Source organism: Carassius gibelio, chromosome A13, assembly GCF_023724105.1.
Source record: "Carassius gibelio isolate Cgi1373 ecotype wild population from Czech Republic chromosome A13, carGib1.2-hapl.c, whole genome shotgun sequence".
Lineage (NCBI taxonomy): Eukaryota > Metazoa > Chordata > Actinopteri > Cypriniformes > Cyprinidae > Carassius > Carassius gibelio.
The window spans coordinates 5,813,559-5,835,315 of NC_068383.1; the positions used below are offsets into that span (position 1 = coordinate 5,813,559).

Genomic DNA, 21,757 nt, shown 5'->3' on the forward strand with positions numbered 1-21,757 from the left:
TAGTAGTAGTAGATTTACTCCCCCTACCTGCAATCCCTGCCGCTACCCAGACTCGAACCAGCGAGCTCTGGGCTTCAAGTCTCTACAAGATTCTTTAGCCATAAGGCCATGACTGCACAATATTAAAATTGACGCTGAATCAACAACAGATGGCATCACTGACGTCAAACCTAATGCCACAGTGTATTTTAATAAATGTGGATACTTATGAGATTTGAGACGTAGGGCAAGATTTTCAGTGAATAACTGTAAGTGTTTTTTTAGATGACAGCAGGTAACAGAGGACACTGAGGGGTGTTTGAGGTGACTCTGAATCCCTCCGTAAGAACAGGACTCTCTGAGCTTATATCACCGTAGGGGACAGGAGTGTGTCAGAGAAAGGTGTGTGCTGCTGGGAGTCTCTGACACACAGTTTAACCTGAAGGACTCTCACTACAGACACACAACACTGCCTGACTCTGAAGGGTTGGAGTTGAAGTTTTATTTTTATTTTTTTTATTTAAAATAATTACTTTTTTAGAGTCAAGACAGTCTACGTCATACTAAGAGTTAAAAAAGGACATACAAATATATATATATATATTAAATGAAAGCAATGAATAAACAAAAACGAATGTTTTCAAGCCTCAAAATAAACACAAAAGCACAGAATGGAACAGAATCTCTGCTAGCCCTGGCTCATATGACGACTTGATTGAAATTCTTATTGTTTAGCCCAGAGCTTGCTCATATTTTATGCTAGCAAGGTAACACATCTGCAGATCGCAGCAAAGGTTTGCGAAAAAGTATAATAGGTTGGCCTCATTATTATGAGTGGTTTGTGTTTGTGAATTTCTTGAGGCTGTTTTGTGCATGTGTGTGTGTTTGTGCATTTTTGTTTTGATGTCTGGGAAATCATTTGTTTTTGATGACCCTGGAAGCTTCACTGAAATTCCAAATCATCATTCCGATTGTGTTGTGAATCACTAGGGAGATGTGGAGCAGCTCAATCTCTCAGGCAGGACTGGAATTAAAGTCAGATAAAACCCACTTCTAGGAAGCAGTCTTGAAAGGAATAGTGTGCTGCAGAACAAGGACAGGAAGTAACCGTCCTCATTAGGGTGCCGCTCAAACATAGATGATTACAGTATGAGCAGCACTGCTTTGCCAGCCCACGCCAGCAAATGAGATAATGACACTGTATTTATATGCACGGCTGCAAAGGTCACTGGGTAATGAAAGCTGCTCCTTTGCCTTTATGCTGGTTGAACCTCATGTCCTGAGCATTGACTTCCTTTTATTTGAAAAGATTTAAAGGGATAAGTAATGGACTTCCATCCTTGAAGTGTCACTACAGAGCAGAACAACCAGCAGCCATTAATCATAACGCCAGAGCATGAATTCAATCACCAGACAGAAACTTAATGTGTCCTGCTAATGTGATTGACCCACATTTGAGTGTTGACATTGACAACCGTTAAAAATGACTCATGAATGTCAGACATTAAACAGTTAACTGATATTATCCCATATTAACAGGAGCGAGGCCTGTCTAATTTGATGTCCAGAGGGGATGCCTCCTTTTTTTTAATTACTATTTAGAGCTTAGTTTATACAATATATTTTTTTATGTATTTAAGTTATGCTCAAGGATGCAATTTAAAATGACTGTTTGAAATGTTTTAATATCTTTGTTATTTTTTTATTTCAAATCTTGCACCAGATTTTGAAAGATGCATCACAAAAGTATTAAGCAGCAGTTTTCATCATTGATAATAATAAATATTTCAAATCAGTATATTGGAATTTAAAATTAAAATATAAGTTACTGTATTTTGTAATGATATTTTACAATATTACTGTGTATTCTATTTTTTTATGTGGCTGAAAGGGTTGTCATGGCCTTTAGCTGTGAATGTTTTCACAATACAGCATGCCTTAATAGTGCTTTTAATTATTATTTTCATCGTAATACTGCATCAGGACTAGGGATGGGTACCGAAACCCGGTATTAAAATGGCCCCGGGGCTAAATTACGAAAGACTGTAGTATCAGTAAGATCTGACAGTATCGGTTCTGCTTTCGGTACTGGAGGGAAAAAAAATTAATGTACTATATATTTTTGCTTAATAATGTTATCGTGCACATTTTATCTCACCAAACATTTCTAATGTGCGATAATATTAAGACGTTTGTCTGTGAAATCTGCTAGATCTATCATGCGCGCGCACACACGCATAAGGGGCCGTCCACATGTCACGTCTTTTGCGTGCTCAAGTTCGTTATTTCAAATGTAGGCGCGCGGTATGCACGCTCATGAAGTGAAGTGATATTCAGCCAAGTGTGGTGACCCATACTCAGAATTTGTGCTCTGCATTTAACCCATCCGAAATGCACACACACAGAGCAGTGAACACACACACACACACTGTGAGCACACACCCGGAGTCATAATGGAAGCGACGCGCACGCGGTGCGACGAGCTCATTTTTTCCAGGCGCATTCACACCGCATCGAGTTAAAAACATCTCAACTTTTCAGAATGCCGCAAGCGCACCGCAGGTCATGTAACTTCCTCACCTTTTCCGTAACAACGTTGAAAGCTCAGCCAAGATGAAGGAACAGCTGATAGCTGTATGTGGATTTTTAAATTAATTTAGTAGCAGTGCTACTGCAAGCAGTTGTTTAGTGCTGCAAATCCATTTATCCGTTGCTGAAATTTCCGTGTCTTCATGGATAAAGCAGGTCATAGTTGCTTAGCAATGGCAGAGTCCTCAGGAGCGCAAGTACCCGAAGGCTTTGGAGGAAAAAAATCAGAAAGTGGTGTGTCTAGCGTTTTCCACGCGTCTTTAGACGCGATATGTGAACGGCCCCTTACAGTACAAAAACTCCCGCTTAGTGCAAAGAGTGACGATGGCGGAGAGAGCAAAACGTTTCAAAGTGTGGTTATACTTCATTAGAGTTGATGCAGACAACGCTGGTTGTCATAAGTGCAACACAATTTTTGCATGTAAGGGCGGAAACACAGGCCTAACACAACACAAAGTAACACAACACAAAGTACCGATAAGAATACCGTTAAAGTACCGGACCGTTAAGCAGTATCGGTAAGAGTAGTAATACCGTTAAAACCTTAACGATACCCATCCCTAACCAAGACTACTGTGTCTTTTTGTACCAAGACATAGTATTTAACTCTTAGCATAAAGTCAGATTATCTGTGCTTCAAATGCTTGTTAAAATTTGTAAATTATATCTTTGCAGTTTTGTATTTCAATGACTAAGGATCAGAAATGCTACTGTGTGAGCGTTTAACTTCTCTAGTACATTCATTCTAGGAGAACTTGCCTGCATTTGTTTTTCTTATTTGAAAAATAAAGTAATGCGACTTACAGCCAAGTATGGTGATCCATATTGGGAATCCGTGCTCTGCATTTAACCCATCCAAAGTGTACACACACAGCAGTGAACACACATCATGAACACACACCTGGAGCACTTAGCATTATGACTGGATTTTACACATGAGAACCAGGACAGCAGCTAGTTATTCAGTAATGTCAGGTCATCGGATTTAAATTTACTTTCCCTAAACCTAGTGGTGTGATCGTCTTAACAGAGATTATCGTGGTCAAGTGAGGCAAATATGTCTGTTTTTACTTTTACTTTTCATGCAGTCTGCCGTCAAAGAGACTGCAGTGCTGTTCATTTTCATGGCCTGCCACAGAAGCTGTTAAATTGTGCATTTCTTCTTTAAATAATGCTTTGAAAGCATGGGGGATCCGAAAGAAATATGACAAATAATAAGCCATAGAAAATTTTTGACATGGACTGTCAAAAAAAAAAAAAAAAAAAAAAAGCTAGAAAATAATTTCTTGGTTGTCAGAGATCTAAATGTGATGTTGTTTCTGTCTGTTTCTACTGCAGTTTAAATTACTTGTATGTTTACCGCAGCACAAAGCATCTAACATTTATGACGCAGCCAGACGGAAGAGCTGTAAAGTATCAGTAGAATGAGGTGCAGCATACTGAGCTCTCTGTAGCTCTACAAAACTAACACGATGCCCAAGAGACCTTTAAGGAAGTTCAAACCCACTATTCAAAGAAGAGTCAATCCTTCAAAGGAATAGTTCACTCAAAAATAAAACTTCTGTCATCATCGATTCACCCTAATCCCTTCTAAGCCTGTATGATTCACACAAATGGAGATGTTTTGCAGAATGTCCAAGCTGTTCTATTCCATACAACATATTTTCAACCGTGGGCTGTCAAGCTCCAAAAAACCCTGCCGTAAATGCACCAGAAACATAGAAACATTAAAACTAGAAACGTAGTGTGCAGATAACATGCAAATTTTGCGCAACACTGTTTGAGGTTGTTAACTGGTTTTAAGCAAGGTCTTTTTTGCTTAGTATTTTTTTGTGGAAATATTTTTGTTACATATTCTTTCAGGATTGTTTGATGAATAGGTTATACTGTCACTTTTTGATTAATTTAATGTGTCCTTGCTAAATTAAAAATATTTTATTCCTCCAAAAAATAAATATTTTGAATGGTAGTGTACATTTCAGTGCCATTTGATGTCATTAATGTAAAACTTTCAGTGTGTTCTGTGACCCTGGACCACAAAACCAGTCTTAAGTGTCAATTTTTTTAATTTGAGATTTATACATCATCTGAAAGCTGAATAAATAAGCTGATAATTTTGACCCATAAAGTGTTTTTTTGGCTATTGCTAAAAATATACCCCAGCAACCAAGACTGGTTTTGTGGTCCAGGGTCACATATATTGAAATACTTTTATACTTAATAAAGGCAAATAAGGGCTTTTACTTGCCTTTTTGGAGCTTGAGAGAAATAATATATAATGAAATCTCTTTTGAAGCAGTGATAACAATAGAAGTCTAATTATCTAATAATGTGATGCATAGAATTAAATATGATAATACACTTGCTTTGGCCATTGATGTGCTCTTGGGATTTGTTGATACTAAACATGTCCCTCCCTCAGGGTATGCCTGCCAGTAAAGTGCGCTACAGAGTGGATCAGAATCTGTCCCTGTACAGTGGAAGTATCTTTGATGTGGAGACGGACACAGGACGAGTTATCACCAAAGTCAACCTGAATGAGCAGCCTAACGCCGTCTTCAGGGTGAGTCTGAGCCGACAGGCCGTCCTTCTGCTGTTGTGTGAAGTTGAGCGGTGGGGCTAACATGCACACAAAATGAGTTGGAATCCAGGACAGTGAGTTTGAAATTAAAGCTTTTTTTAATTCAAAAGAGTTTGTAAAAATCAGGATGGAGAACGAAATGGCTTGGAAATATCAGATTTTCGGACAAACTAATTTGACTAACAAGTCAACCTAGATTTTTATGGTAACACTTCTTCAAGGTTTATTTCATTATGCTAATGTATTAGATATCAAGAACTAAAAATGACCACTAGCCTATTTACTTTTACATATACTAATATATATGTTTTTACATTTAACAATACACTATTGTTCATCTTTAATTCATGTTCGTTCATAATACATAAACTAATGTTAATTTTATACATTCAAGGATGAATAATGAATGTATTATGAACAAGCTTGAATTAACAATGAACAAGAGTATGTCCTTACAATTATATTAACCTAATTAATAAAGGTTGTGAAGGTATTGTTCATTTGTAGTTTACAAAAAACTTTTTGTGAAGTGTACTCTATTAATATTGATATTTAAATCCAACATCAAGCAAAAGTTAAGTCAGGTTAGGAATTCTATTTCTGTTTTTAAAGGCCAATTCACACTGCACTGACAGATGCAGACAAATGGCAACAGACAGGCTCATTGGGTTTTGTCGGATCATTGTCTTGTCCCTGTCGGCATCTGTTGCCGTTGGTCTGCACTTGTTTTCACCAATTAGACATGTTGAATTGGTGTTTGTCAGGTCTTGGAATGTCTGAGAAGTGATGCACTGTAATCTGTGTAGTCTGTGTATGTCGGTGCAGTGTGAATTGGCCTTAAAATGAGATCAGAAATGGAAATGTTTCGTTAGATGGCCACCAATAATATTCCAGCATGTAACTTATGTAATGTGCCCAAAAACGCACATGGATGCATGTAGGCAACAGATGTAGCTATTGGTGTCATAGGCCAACTGTTCTATTAATAATTCAAAGAAGTATATTGTTGTTAAGCAAGACAGCATTGTGCTACTACTTGAAAGTAAAGCACAAAACAAACTTTAAAATGTGTATTTATAGCAGTCAAAGTAAAGCTAAAACTATCAGGACATGTGATAATCAATGTGATAATTCCAAACCCGTAAAACCTTAGTTCATCTTCTGAACACAATTTAAGATGTTTTTGATGAAAACCAAGAGACTTGTAACTGTCCCATAGACTGCCAATTAAAATAGACTGTCAAGGTCCATAAAAGTTTGAAAAGCATCCTCAGAATAGTCCATCTGCCATCAGTGGTTCAACCGTAACGTTATGAAGCCACAAGAATACTTTTTGTACACGAAGAAAGCAAAAATAACAACTTTATTTAACAGTTTGTCTCCTCTGTGTCTCTCCTCATCACCACAGCGCCATTTTGGAGAATTTGAGCTGAATGCAGTCAGCTTACGTTCTTCTGTGTTAGCCATGCCACAAGGATACGTTTTCTAAATGCATTTACGCTTTGATTTGAAAGAAAACAGCGCATCCTTGTGGCACGGCTGATACAGAAGAGCTTAAACTGTTTTTCATTTTATTGTATTTTAGTACAAAGCTCCACTAAATCTTGTTCCTTTTATTAAATATTAAAATATTTGGAATTTTAAAAAAATGTGAATTTTTATTCAGAAACAATTGGCTGTCTATGTGAAATGCATTTTAATGTATTTTACATGACTTCTTCTCGTAGTTGGTGGTCATCGCCTATGACGATGGAGAGCCGGTGAAAATGAACCGAACCACAGTGGAAATCACTGTGCTTCAGCCCTCCAGGATTCCCATCTTCACCGAGGAAGAGTACAGGTGGGTCCTGTTGTCCATAGAGAGCGAGAGAACAGACATTTACTTATTTATGATATGTTCTCTTTGAGCTCTGTGAGTCAGATTTAGTTTAGCACATATTCCCGCAGGCTGATTCAGAATCTCTGCATGAGTAATGAGTGTTTTCTGTTAATATGGGACTAGCAGCACTGGGATGTTGACTCGAGCTGCCCTACCATACTCAAACGCTGCTGTTTCCAAAAGGGCACATCTCGTAAAGTAGGGTTTGCATAAACTATTCGAGTAGTCGAATGATCGACTACTTCAACCACTAGTCGGAACTGTCGGAAACAATTGACTACTTGAGCATACATTAACCATAATGCATGCACAGAATTTGCAAGTATGACGTGAATTTTAGGATTACGTTATTGCATGTAGCTGTTACTTTCTATGACTTTATCTTTGTTGCATGTAAAATAAAAAAATGCAAAGTAATAATTAGGAAGCAGAATACCTTATTCGGAATGGCATGGAAAACGAATAATGGACAAGGAATAATTCTGCCTGAATACTCGGCTGAGACTGGCACAGTCTGGTGTTTGCTGGATAACAGTTGATCCAGGTGATCAGTGCAATATTATACACAGACCTCTAAAGTCACGCATTAGAGTGTAACGTGAATGATGGTAAACTTTATGAATGAAAAGAGCGCAAATCAAACACCCTCTCCATACATCTCTCAGAAATCAGAGCTTGGCAAGAGTAATATCACCTATAATAATACATCATATTCTAGAAAATCTAGTGAAGAAGCTGTAAATTATTCCCTACAGAAAGCAGGTTGTTTCATTTTCAAGATGGTGTAAAACATCCAATGTCTTCAGAAAGTATTTAGACCCCTAAAAATGGGCCTTTTGTATGCATTCAGACTTTTCATGCAGTACACTTTAGCAGTGACTTTGGCAGTGATTGCAGTATTGAGTTGTCGGTTTCTTCCAGCAGACGGTCTGCAGGGATTCGAGCTCTTTCTCTCTCTGATTGAATGTGGACTGTCTGTCATTATTGATGGTGTCTAGCTTAAAGTCATAGCAGTACCATTCAAGTACAGTCAGGAATCTTTCCTGAAGCACTGCAGTGGCTGTTTGCACCTGTACATCACTGATTCTTCAATATGGTCTTCGGGGCTTCTTGAAGGTAGTGGCATTGACAATAATAAAGGTCGCTGTGCTTGTGGAGGTCATTTTCTTGCAAGCCCACAAAGATTAGTCTGTCATATTTAAAGCTTATGTGAATAGATAAGTAGGTTTTGTACAATACCATTTCAAAGTCTGAGATCATATTAAGCAACTGTTTCAACATTGATAATAATAAGAAATTACCAAATCAGCATATTAGATTGATTTCTAAAGGATCATGTGACACTGAAGACTGGAATAATGATGCTGAAAATTCAGCTTGGTGTCACATTACATTTAAATATGTAAATATTACACTTTCAAGTAGTTATTTTAAACTGTACCAATATTTAACAATTCTACTGTTTTTGCTGTATTTTTATTCAAATAACAGTTTGAGCATAAGGGATTTATTTTGAAAACATCTGACTGACCCCAAATTGGTCTTGTGCCAGCCTAGTAACTTACATTGAGATGAACAAGAAATGTATGGATAGCTTTTTTATAGACCTTCTCACTTGTCACTAGTACAACAGGTAGTCTAAAGTGGACTTTTTTATCAATTGCAAAATTTTAAGTTGAAAATTCAAGTAGGTGTGACCTTCAAATTACCAAAATAATAATCTTTTTTTTTTTTCACCTTTTACTTATGAAGTGTTAATAGTTAAGTGTCAAGAAAAATAGACCCCAATAATGCTACATGCCTTTTTATTTTATTTTTGTGCTATACTAGATAACATACTAAGAAAGGCTTTATCGCCATATTAATTAAAAAATTACATGATGAAAGAGACATACTGAGTTCATTCCCATGTTCATAACCTCTACGGTTCTTTAGCTCCATGTCTTCCTTGTAGACCTGTCATTCACTGTGAGTTGTGGGATTTTTTTATCAGTGTGTCTACTGAAGCATGTCCAATCAAGAGAATTTGTAGAGAAGGTCTGGTGCTGATCAGATGTAGCAAGAAGCAACTGAACTCAATTTGTGTCATAATCAAGGGTCTGCAAACTTCATTTAAAGAGCATGTGATTGAGAGTTTGATCCATTATTTCAAAAGTGTATTTAAATCAACCGTGATATCATCAGTCTCTAAGATAAAAGACTAAATCTTTGGGTGGTGAATTGAGTAGTTTAGCTTGTTATATTACAGTGGGTGATGTGTTCCTGGCTTATAGGTTAGCAAACTTCACTTCCATGTTGTGGTATGTTTGTTTCTGAGGACATGAACTCTTTGCCTTAATTTCAGAGTCTTACTGATGTATCTCACAGCAGCAGTTTCCATAGCAATCATGGATAAAAAGTCAGTCTATTTTAGGCTTGAGCGATTGACCATTCATCGGTAAGATTGATATATCACAGCTGGCTCCTGAAATGAGCTAAACTCTTGTGCTCGATTGGACCAGTGTGCTAGTCTCATTAGCAAAGCTGCATATACAGCCAAATTAATTTTAACTGTTCATTTGTCTGTGTAAATTAATAATAAATGAACTAACAACACGTGTATGAATTTATTGCACCATTTGATGTTTAAAATAAGCATATTTTAGCTGAATAAGAGAACAGCATGGTGCACGTGCAACAGATGAATGAAGAAATAAAATCTTCAAGTTACAAGTTATTTTTGAAGAGTTCAATCCTGATAAAGTATCTCAGTTTTCACAAAAATATTATGCTGCACAAATGTTTTCAACCTTGAACAAAATAAAATGTCAAAGCACCAAATCAGCATGTTAGAATGATTTCTGAAGGATTGTGTGAAAATTCAGATTAGCCATCACAGGAATATTAAAAAAAAAAAAATGAAATTTTAAATATGATTTTTTAAATATGATATTAAAACAGAAAAAAAGTTACATAATAATACTAATTCACAGTATTTTTTTCTGTATTTTTGTTTAAATAATTGCAGCCTAAGCGGGCATACGATAAGCAAACTGAAAAATAGCACAAAAAAAAACTCATAAATAAAAAACAACTAATTATTATCTTACCCGTGTTTTTCTGCACCATTATTTAATTTGTATTCATTTTTGTGTAATAATAATAATAATAATAATAATTTAGTTTTAAATTGCCTTTTTTACTACTGTTCTTTTAAAACTTGAAATCTCTCTATATCTGTTCTTCCTCAAAAGTTGATGTTCATGGTAATTTAGCAAACCAAGTTTCTAGACACAAGTGATTTAATAACATTCAGTTTTTTAAGCTTAAAAATTGGTCTTTTTGGATTTTAAAAGCGTTAGATATTTTGGGTAATGAAACATTTCTTGTTTTCTGCTTAGTGGTATTTTCTGGTTTTCTAGTGTTCTTGAGGTTTTATAAGAAATGTGATGCTGAGAAGATAATAAAGTTGTGTTCTGTCTGTTTCCAGCGGTGGGATTTGAGTTTTTCACCCCATTCAACACCATTCTGAGAGGCCTTGGTGTTTAAAGGCAGCTGTGTGTTGAGTGAAGCAGCGGGCCAGAGAGAACAGTTCACAGGAAGCATTAATGGACTGAGTTATAGACAGCACACAGCGTTTCTCTGTAGACCTCATTAGGCTGTGGACTGTGGCTGGAACACTCCGGAGATCTGATTAAAGCACACCAGATCAAAACGGGTTAAATGAAGACCTGTGAATCTAGCATACATGAAGTATTTTTTAACAATGAGAGAAAAGTATTTTCTTTTGGATGCCTGTAGCTCTATCGTGTATTGTTTGTCAAATTGAGTCTTTTGACTGTGTGATGTTTATCCATAGAAAGATTTGATCATTACTGTGGAAATATACACACTAATTTTTTTTTCATCATGGTAGGCTCAGATCCATCAGGAATATGATTTACAGTATGAATATTTAGACATGTAAACCTCTACATTTTTTAAAGGATTTATGTCCTTCTTTATGTAAGATCTCTGAGGGCAAGTTCATACATTCTCAAGGTCTTGTTTACCAAGAAGTGATATGCACATACAAGTGCATACTGCAGGGAAGTTGTCTTCTGTTGTCACGTCTTGTCATAATCATTGTGTGCTTTGCCCAGGGCTTCTGTCATATTGACACTTCTTACACTTTCAAACACAATAAATGAGTCTCGCAAAACCTGTCAAGAACATGTCTGGGTCATATTTCACCCCAAAACAAATGGTTTTGCATAAAGAATTTGTATTATTATTATTATTTATTATTTTATTTTTTTTTACTTTAATACATAATACATACTATATTACATTCAAGAGAAAGTAATAAGTTTCATCGAGGATAATGAAAACCACAAAAAAAAAAAAAAACTGTAAACTTAACATCATCATGATGCTGATGTCAAAATGCAACAAACAAAAAAGATTTTCTTTATGCAAAATATGTTGTGAGATGAAGTTGTAAATATGTTATTATTCTCATTTGCTTTTGATCTGGGGGTGAAATGTGACCTGGAGATTCACCTAACTGAATTATTTATGCTTGAGTTTGTGTATTTGCATGTCTGTAGGTGTGTGAGAGTAAGGGAACGAGAACAAAAATATTTAAACACTTTACCCAGCCAAAAGCAACAAAGACAAAGAAAGAAAGAAAAGTCTGTGTATGATTCCTTTTTTCTCTTTTACTCTTTTTATTGCTACAGACCAAATTAACTTTTGCTCAAATTAATATAATTAATGTACATTTTTCTATAGACCAATTTAACCATGTATCAAATGAGTTCATGTAAAAAAAAAAAAAAAAGGAAATATGTATGTGTATTCTAATTCCCAATTATCAAACTTACCATTTGGTATTTTATTTCACTTTTTATTTTTCAGATGTTGTTTTATGGCTCCGTTTTATAGACACTTCCTTCTAGTATCATGGGATATAATAACGTGTATTAGTTTTACCTCATTTCTTTTCTGACCTATAAAGTTAAGTAAGAAGCATTACAGCTTATCCCTATTTAAATATGTTTGCATGGTTTGATGGCCACATTTTCATTTGATATCACCTGGTCTAGTGTTTCTGAATGTCCATTATGAGCCGCTTGAAGATAAGAACTGTTATAGCTTTTATTATGTGCGCAGCTCTCTGGAATAATTGATTATGATTAGACAAGCTCCTCATTCTGCTTCGCTCTGTGTCTGGGTCTGATCTCCCCGTCGGGTTTATTTTGCAGTAATGACCAGCTGATTGTACATTATCTCTTACATAATTAACACAGTTCATGAGATGAACTGCTTATGATACCAGACGTAAAACTGCACTGGATGTCTAAAGTCTAAATTAGCATTCCTCAGGGTGGACGAGAGTACATTCTACACTTTTTTTTAATCTGGTCATTACAACGATGATATGTTTTGTAAGCATTTTCTGAAGAAAAAAAAAGAGAGGTTTCTAAAAGTTCACAGAGGACGCTTTTAGGGAGATCGCAGCAAACCTTGAGTTTGAATTGCAAAAGACTCTAATAAATGGACTTTCATAGTCAAATTGAAGAATGTAGAAATTACTGAAGCTGGAGATCTTCATCTGTAAGTTTGTCATTGATTACTGATGCAGAGTTAATGCTGCTTTAATTCACCGTTAATAAACTCTGATGAACTGTTCATACACACATTGATTTTATCACTAGATGTCGAAAAGTGGTTATATTGTGGGTGTTTCTGCTGTTGGCTGCCTTAGTGCTATTGGTAGCATAATCTGATCTCATTTGTGTTGTGATCCAATCTAAAGCAATACACAGTTGTGTAATCCATTAATAACACATTACTTTTGATTTGATCACAATGCAAAATGGTTTGTTTTGCCGGTAGCAATACCATGGTGTTCTGATTTGACACATAATCTATTTTCTTGTTGCTAAAAATGAACATTCAGGAGGCAAAAGTGTTTGTTTATGAATTGCAGTAGTGAACAATGCATCATAATATGAACAAGATGAACAATTATCCATGCATGAATCATACTCACTGGGAATGACAGTTTCATCACTGTTTTCTATGCATTATTTTTTTCATGTCAGTTCATGTGGTTTCACTGCTCATGCATAATATTTAACTTATTGATTATGGTGGAAAACTGTCTAACAGCTAAAACACAGAGCGGTGTCAGCATGCTTATTATTGCACCAATTACAAAATATGTATTAAAATACACACGCACACATTCACATATATGCTAATTAGCTTTATAGCTAACTCTGGCACAACACTTGTTGTGCGTTGTCCCTGTACAAATAAATGAAAGAAAAAAATAGATCAATCATATATTGTGTGTGTGTGTGTGTGTGTGTGTGTGTGTGTGTGTGTGTGTGTGTGTGTATGTATATATATATATATATATATATATATATATATATATATATATATATATATATATATATATATATATATATATATATATATATATATATACAGTATATTTTTGTTCGCATTTGGAATTTTTTTGAATTAATGCTTTTATCAAAAAATATGTATTAAATGTAATTAAATTAAACATTATATTATTACAAAATGTTCTCTTTCAAATAAATTCTTTAAATATTTAATATTTTTAAAGACTTACTATATCATCTTTTAAAAGGAAAGGAACCCCCCCCCCCTCTCTAAATGTATATATATTTTTTTTACAGTTCTGACTCGTCACTTCCACTGTTAATGTTCAAGTTATTATGCATTAACAAATGTCACACTAAAAACATATGCAGTAGAGCTAAATGTGTGATTACGTGGCTGTGCAAATGCAGTGAGAGTATGACAATTAGACGATTACAGATGTGCTGATGAAGATTGTCATGAGTTATTGTGTGGGAGTGTGCAGCAACTCATTTCCATTAAAAAGATGCTCCGCTTTTTTTGTTTCCTCACTTGGCACTGAGCTTCTGGCTATTTCTATCCTCTGTGATTCCCATGGTAACCAGAGTGAGGCTGAGCTTCGCTGAGATTTCAGCGTGACCTCGGCTCCTCGCTGTCAGTGTAGCAGTTGACTGCGGCAGTGCCCTATTGTCTCAGAGACAGAGCAAAGCACTTCACCCTGTTTATGGTGCAGAGAAACCCCGGCAGTCAGTAGCTCTTTGTCGAGATCTCACGATGATGGCTGTATTTTGACTGGTGGACAATAGAGACAAGAGTGTCATGCCCACCCACTTCTGATGGCTGGTGTGTGGTCCTTTCCTGTTCGAGAGAAAGCACAGAGGTGTTCACAGCATCTCTGAAAGGAGTACAAGAACTTTGACAGTTAATTCAGATAGACTATCAGATTTTTTTGTCAGTAATTAAATATCATTTAACAAATTAAACATGAATGTACATCCGTTTGACAAATTTATGTTCAGACTTTTTCACATCAACAACATAATATTTTTTCATCCCCTTTAAAAATTTTAGTTTCTAAAGTGTGGTTTTTAGCATTTTATTATTTGCATTAAATATATTCTAAAATAAACTACAAACATAAAAATCTATACATGTATTTTGTCCTCGCATTATTTCCTGTAACTCCTCCCTCTCAGTCACAAACCTAACTGATAGGCTCATTATGCAGCTCATTATGCAGCTCATTATGCAGCTCATTATGTGGGCCTTTGTCTTCTCAGGTGTAAATCACAATGATATTTATGATAGTTGATGCCTACTCACATATGACTTTTAACAACAAAAAGTGTCTTAGAAAATTTAAATCAATATATTGTTTTCTGTAAGTGAGTAAACAAGATGATTTTTGCATCATTTAAAAGGAAAAATTCTAGGCTACAAGCTCCGAGTTCAAAAGTTCCGGGAACCAATGTTCTGTATGTGTTTTATTGCCTTATTCAAGTGATTTAACATTTTTCATTTTCTACTGACCACGCATAACATTTTTTTTTTTTTTTCTCAAAAACACAGTCATGTACATACATGCTGCTCACATATTATTATAGCCCAGTTTGTGCTGATTACAGTGAGATTAGCCATTAACATGTTTATAAGCAAGTGAAAAAAACACAAAAGTTAGGGCATGACAAACTTCTCCAGGCCCCAGAATACCCTCAGACCTCAGAGGGTTAAGATTTGTTTTCATTAGAAAAGACCTCTGACCATTCATTTGAGAATCGCTGGCCTCAGAGGTCAGCTCATGTTGTAGACAGTAGCTTTAAAAATGTATTTTTCTTCAGACCCGTGATTTATGTGTGCTGCTTTCCAAAACAGTTATTAAACTCTTAAAGTAAAGTCCTTCTGTTCTTTCTGCACTTTCTGTAGGTCTTTTGTGGAGGTGGGGGGCCAATTGAGCTTCTCTATTGTTTATACAGTATTCAACAGGAAAAATCGTCACTGCACTCGAATTAAGTTTGTCATTTCCTCTGGTTTATTTCTGCAGGTTTAGTCCAGTGAGTGAGAACGCTCCTGTCAGGACGCCTGTGGGAATGATTCTGGCCACAGCCGTCAACACCACTGTCTTTTACTCCATAGTGAGTGGAAGTGAAGGAGGTGAGTTTCTACTCTGAAGGGAATTCACTAAATCAGCTGGAACCAACCAGCGCATTGTTCCTGGTTGAGTTGTGCTACAGATGATTTATGAATAAGATGCAACCCGTGGATTTTGTAGTGATTCATCATCAGCGTTGAAGGCGTTGTGAACTGTTCTCTGATCAGTTTGTGTTTGTAGGTGAGTTCATAGTCAATAACCGCACTGGGATCATCTACACAAATAAACTTCTGGACTACGAGAGCGTGACCAGTTATGTGCTGCGTGTGCAGGCTGATTCCCTCGCTGTCATCCTCGCCAACCTACGTGTTCCCTCCAAAAGTAAGAACAACTACGAAACACACTTCATCTTTTCCAAGGATTTTATCTGGGAATCTTATATATATATATATATATATATATATATATATATATATATATATATATATATATCTCCTTCTTCCTGTGGGAGGTCCGATCTTCCTCCAGCTTCATTAAAACTGCATAGATGTGTGCTGAAGGATGAGAGCAGAATACAGCTCAGACCACTTTAAGATGGACACAGAAATAAACATGATGAATTACAAAGCAATGCTAATGAATTGCATTCAATATAGATGAGTGGCTTTTTGTGCATAAGATCATAAAATCAACATCGTGCTTGTTTTACACACATTTGTGGTCTTACATTGAGCGATTTGTCAGTGCATGCTCAAAAGAGTTGATGTTCCATCAAACCACCTCTGAAACTACTTTCTCTTATAGACAATGTTGAGTTTTAATTTCAGCCCTGATTTGATTGTGATTTCAGGTGTCTATGAAAGTGTAGTATCCTCAGTCCTGTTTAAAGGGGTAATTCCCTGATGTATGGCAAGATCGGTTTTAATAAAAATTAGCTGTCAATGCAATTTTTTTTTAATTTTAGTCAAGACAAAATAGAGAGAAAGAGACATACCAGTAATAGGGAAAAATAATGCAGATTGTTCATACAAAGTTGTTCAAATACAAAACTAGTTGAAAATTTGCAGACTTAACACATTTAGCCATTGTCCATTTTGCAAATGTAAAAGTATAATGACCATTGGGATATTTCGTCAGTAAAGAGGCCTCCAAAAAATGTGTGTTTCAGGCGATTAATAGGAGTTTTCCACATCCAGTTGCAAACTCACAGTTAGGCCCGTTTTTCAAGATTCAGTCAATGTTCAGTGTTTCTCATTGAATTTACACTCAGAAATAAGCCACATTACCAGAATAAAATGGATTGCAAACTCCATTTCATGTCAAGTTCATTGAGCACATCACGAGCCTTTGATAGGAAAACTGTACAAATCACAGTGTGTGTGTGTGTATTTGTCCTGTCGTGTGTATTAACTTTGATGTATATTTTGTCGTACATAACAGGACTGGCACATCTTCTCTCTCTCTCGCTTCCCCACCTGTTTTTCCTTTTTCCTGTATTTCTGTCTTTTCTTCCTTATTGAGCTATGACATACAGCTCTTCATCTGCGCTTTCTCCTGTGTGTGCTTAGGTCTACACCAGATGACTTTATATATTGTGTGCAGCAGAAGACAAATGTTTTCTGACAGAGCATATTTCTCACGTCTGCCACAGTGTGGAGAGGGTTGCAGCAGCTGTGTGTGTTTACATTAACCCAGGCTTTTTTATTCTAACTGTGACGAATAGGGCTTATATTGCCATAAACTAAGGTCTGTTTCTTCTGTGTGTGTTTAAATCTAACCAGCGAACACGGCGAAGGTGTTTATTGATGTGCAGGATGAGAATGATCATCCTCCGGTCTTCACAAGGTCTCTTTACATCGGAGGAGTGACTGAAGACACTAAGACCTTCACCACAGTACTGAAAGTTGTGGTGAGTATGTTATGTGTTATTTATTTTTAGGAAGCAGTGTAGGAACGATCTGGAATGTCATGAGGGCATATTATAAACCTTAGGCTGGACTCATGAATATTAATTAGGTGACATAACGCTCACCCAGTAGTCCTAACTGATTTGTTGAAGGCAGACAAGTGGCAAGATTTTTTATATATATCTACTTAAGCTAATGTCAGCCATTCTAAAGAGCGCAAAAAGAGAAATTCTGAAGACTGTTCACATGTTTTGCAATGGCAGTTCTTAGGGACCAAAAAAGGATAACAACACTACAAAAGTAGTTAAATATGCTATATTTTAGACTCCTTAAAGATTTGTATTCATTCATAATCGAAAAATTAAATATAATATAAATTTGTACTCAGCCTCCAAAATATCCATATATATATATATATATATATATATATATATATATATATATATATATATATATATATATATATATATATATGTATATATATATATATATGTGTATATATATATATATATATATATATATATATATATATATATATACACAGTATATTTTTGTATATATATATATTTTTTTTTATTTTTTTTATTTTTATTTTTTTAATACACAACATTTTAGGTATGCAGGATGGAAGCATATATATATATATATATATATATATATATATATATATATATATATATATATATATATATATATATATATATATATATTAGAAACTTTCTTTCTTTGTTTCACAGTGAAATCTGACTTATGGATGAATAGTGATAGAAGATTCATTTTCATTTAAAATTCATTGAAATCTTTCTAAAAGAATCTTATGCTTACTAAGTTTGCATTTATTTGATTAAAAATAAACTAAAAACAGTAACAATATTGTAAAATATTATTACAGTTTAATAATATTAAATTAGTTTTCGGTGTTAATATATTATAAAATGTAGTTTAGAAAATCTGAATTTTTATCTTATTTAATTCAGTCTTTAGTCACATCATCCTGCTGAGTTGTGCTGCTGGATACTTTTGTGAACTGAGATACTTTTTTCAGGATTCTTAGATGAATAGGAAGTACAAAAGAACAGCATTTATTAGATTTTTAAAAAAGTCATTTATATTAAAATGTTATTTACAAAAAATGAATAAATAAATAAATCTTCCTGATCCCAAAGTTTAAATCTATATATTTTCCAATTTAGTTGTATCTTCCCTATAAATTTGACATTGCACTAACTGCAGAATCATAATAAATTAATTACATGCAGAATCATTTAATATGATTTGCTTGTGTTTTTACATTTAGAGTGCTAGTGTTGTTAAGCACAATAGCAGCAGAATACATCGAAACAATGGTGATCAATTCATAGGGTTTGAAATTTTCTTTGCAGTACATTATATTTCATTTTTATAGCGAAGAACTTGCTGTTCACATCTTGACTCACCTGTCAAGACTAGAGTACAATCTCTCTCTCGCTGTTCAAATCTGCTCGCTTCCCCCCACATCTTAGTAACTGTACTTAGACAGCTTCTCTCTCCATTCTGACAATGTGGAGACAAGTGAGGGACACCTGTAAAATTCCCACCAGGATCTGTGTGTTAGGCTACCGCAAGGTGACCGTTATCTCATAAATTGATACATTTTAACATCTATAAAAAGCATACAATCTGATGATATATGGGGATTATTACACTTCTAGGTCATTGCTGAAGTGAAGGCTATCTATCAGAATATGTATTTATATAGCCACCTTGTATAATGCCTGTTCAGTGCTTTCCTCATCTAACACAAAAATGACTTTGGGGGATAATTTTTAAGCCAAAATTAATGTGTGATTAATTTGCAATTATTTGGACATCATGTAATTAGTTAACTTAAAAATTTTAATTGACAGACCTAATAACCAGATGATGAGAATTTCTCAAAATCATATTTGTTTCCATGGACGTTTCTGCATATAACTTCATGTGTATCAGGCTACAGATGTCGACACGGGAAACTACAGTAAGATGGCCTACAGACTGATCATCCCTCCTGCGCCCGAGGGGCAGGACAGTTTCGTCATTGAGCCGTACACCGGCTTCATCAAGAGCGCCATCATGTTCCGAAACATGCGCCGGTCCTACTTCAAGTTTCAGGTCATCGCCACAGACAACTACGGGCAGGGATTGAGCAGCAGGGCTGATGTGGTGGTGAGTGCATGTGACCTTTGACCTGTATGTTTGTTCCTGCACCTCATGCAAAATGGTGATTTGAACACAACAGAAAGTTGTTGCTGGAAGTTACCACTAAAAACCCGTCACTTTGAGAAATGACATTTTCTCTCTTTCCTCTGGTTATGCAAAATGAATGGTTTGGGGTTCAACTGAATAATAAAAAAAGTGTAAATTGCATAACAATAATCAGGACTGTTATTAAGGGAAAATATCTCTTCAGAGTGTCTATTTGGTTTGGTAAATACATCATGTTTGAATAAATGTTTGCATGCAGGAGTGCATATGGTATTTATGCACTACTTAATGCAGTAATGAATATATAGAGTAAATAAACTCTTTTTGTGTGAGCTGAATTATTTATGCTGCTGTATCTCCTGAAGTGTTGCAGCCAGTGACTTGTGCTAATTATTTGGCTAATGAAAGTCAAATAAAATAAGAGGGATTTTGGAACTGATGTGTGCATCAGGGTTTTAAACATCATGTCATTAATATTTGTGTCATTTTCAGTTTCCACTAGCAGTAGACTTTTCTTCGGGTGTAGAAAGTGATTCTAAAAGCATTCATCGGGATGCTACAACCCTTACTGACCAACATAATGCAAATAGCACTTGAGCTGGATGATATACAGTGGGGTTTAACTCACTAAGTGTGAAATTTGTTCTAATTTAATCAATTTTCATTGCAAATTACACTACCACTGAAAAGTCTATGGGCAATAAGGTTTTATTTGTATTTCTTATAGGTCTCTTATGCTCATCACTGCTGTAAAACTGTAATATTATGAAACACAGTTACAATACAGTTACAATTTCAAATAACTGTTTCCTATGTCAGTATATTTTAAAATGTAATTTATTTATGTGATGGAAAAACTGAACTTTAAGCATCATTACTTTAGTCTAAATTAGAAATAATATGCTGATTTTGTGTTCATATTTTTTTCTTATTATTATCTTAAAACTGTTTTGCTGCTTAATAATTTTTTTTGTGCAAACCAGGATGCTTTTTTCAATACTCTATGAATGAAAAAAAAAACACAGAAAGTTAAAAAGAGCAGCATTTATCTGACATAGAAATTTTACCTTTATAAATGCATTAGTCCTTGCTGAATAAAATTAATAATTTTTTTTTTTTTCAAAAGACTCCAAGCTCTTAGGGTTATTTGTGATGCTTTAAACAGCAACAGTGGCAAAGTAGAAACAATCTTTATGAATCTGCCTGGAAACCGTAAATGTTTCCTTGAAATGAACATTCATCTAATAAATAAAAAACTCTTTTATGACATTTCAGATCAAATATATCATCATCATGCTGGAGAAAATCATGATCTGATTATTTTAACTCTATCACCAGTGCATATAAAATACAACACACAGACCAAATCCTCAGGTTTTTTTTTTCATTTTCTATGTGGGTTGCAGGTGTCCGTTGTCAATGCTTTGGACATGCAGGTTGTGGTCTCTAATGTGCCACCCACTGTGGTGGAGGAGAACAAAGAGCAGCTGATTAGGTGAGAATTCCTTCCTCGGTGTGTTTCTCTGCACTGCTGCTTTCCTTGAGTGGCATTTGAGTGTTTCCTCCACTGTCAGCAGCCTTTGTTTTCCCACTTGCTTTGATTTAAAAGGCCATCTCAATTGTTAAAATGCTGAATTGAGCTCAAATGGCTCCAATAAGCAAAATAGAACCACTTCACTCAGTAGTTTGCAGAATAATCATAATAAAAGAGAAAATGATTGGTTTTTTAATGCTAGTCAGGTGTACATATTGCAAACTGAAGACTGTAAAATGTAATTTATTCATTATAGTACCTGTTCTGCATGCTTTATGCATGAGTTATAGGAAGAATCTCACACTGTTATATTTCAAAATCACCCTATCTGTCATGGTTAAGGACCTGTCTGTGTTTATTTTTGCTCCCCCTGACCATGTTTTTGTCTCCAAATTGATTGTGTTAATTTGATCCCAGGTGTGTCTCAGTCTTTTCCCCAATTATTCTGTCTTTAAAAGCCGTAGTCCATTCAGTTCTTAATTGTTGGGTCTACTTGTTGCCACGTGTGATTCCCTGTATTGGATAAACCCTGTTCCTGGACTCTATTAAAGATCGTTTTGTGTATTACGTGTCTCATCGTTCATCTCTACACGGAGTGTGACACTATCACCCTAAT

The 21,757-nt window shown here is 35.2% G+C and overlaps 1 protein-coding gene across 1 annotated transcript in view; it reads left to right on the forward strand.

Moving 5' to 3' along the window:
- Positions 1 to 21,757, forward strand: part of LOC128026575 (protocadherin-15-like) — a 174,287-nt gene that overhangs the window by 120,016 nt on the left and 32,514 nt on the right. Inside the window, exons 22-28 of the mRNA XM_052613836.1 lie at positions 4,991 to 5,131; positions 6,877 to 6,989; positions 15,430 to 15,539; positions 15,718 to 15,858; positions 17,259 to 17,386; positions 19,353 to 19,568; positions 21,014 to 21,102. Coding sequence (XP_052469796.1) covers positions 4,991 to 5,131; positions 6,877 to 6,989; positions 15,430 to 15,539; positions 15,718 to 15,858; positions 17,259 to 17,386; positions 19,353 to 19,568; positions 21,014 to 21,102 — 938 coding nt within the window. The remainder of the gene's footprint in view (positions 1 to 4,990; positions 5,132 to 6,876; positions 6,990 to 15,429; positions 15,540 to 15,717; positions 15,859 to 17,258; positions 17,387 to 19,352; positions 19,569 to 21,013; positions 21,103 to 21,757) is intronic.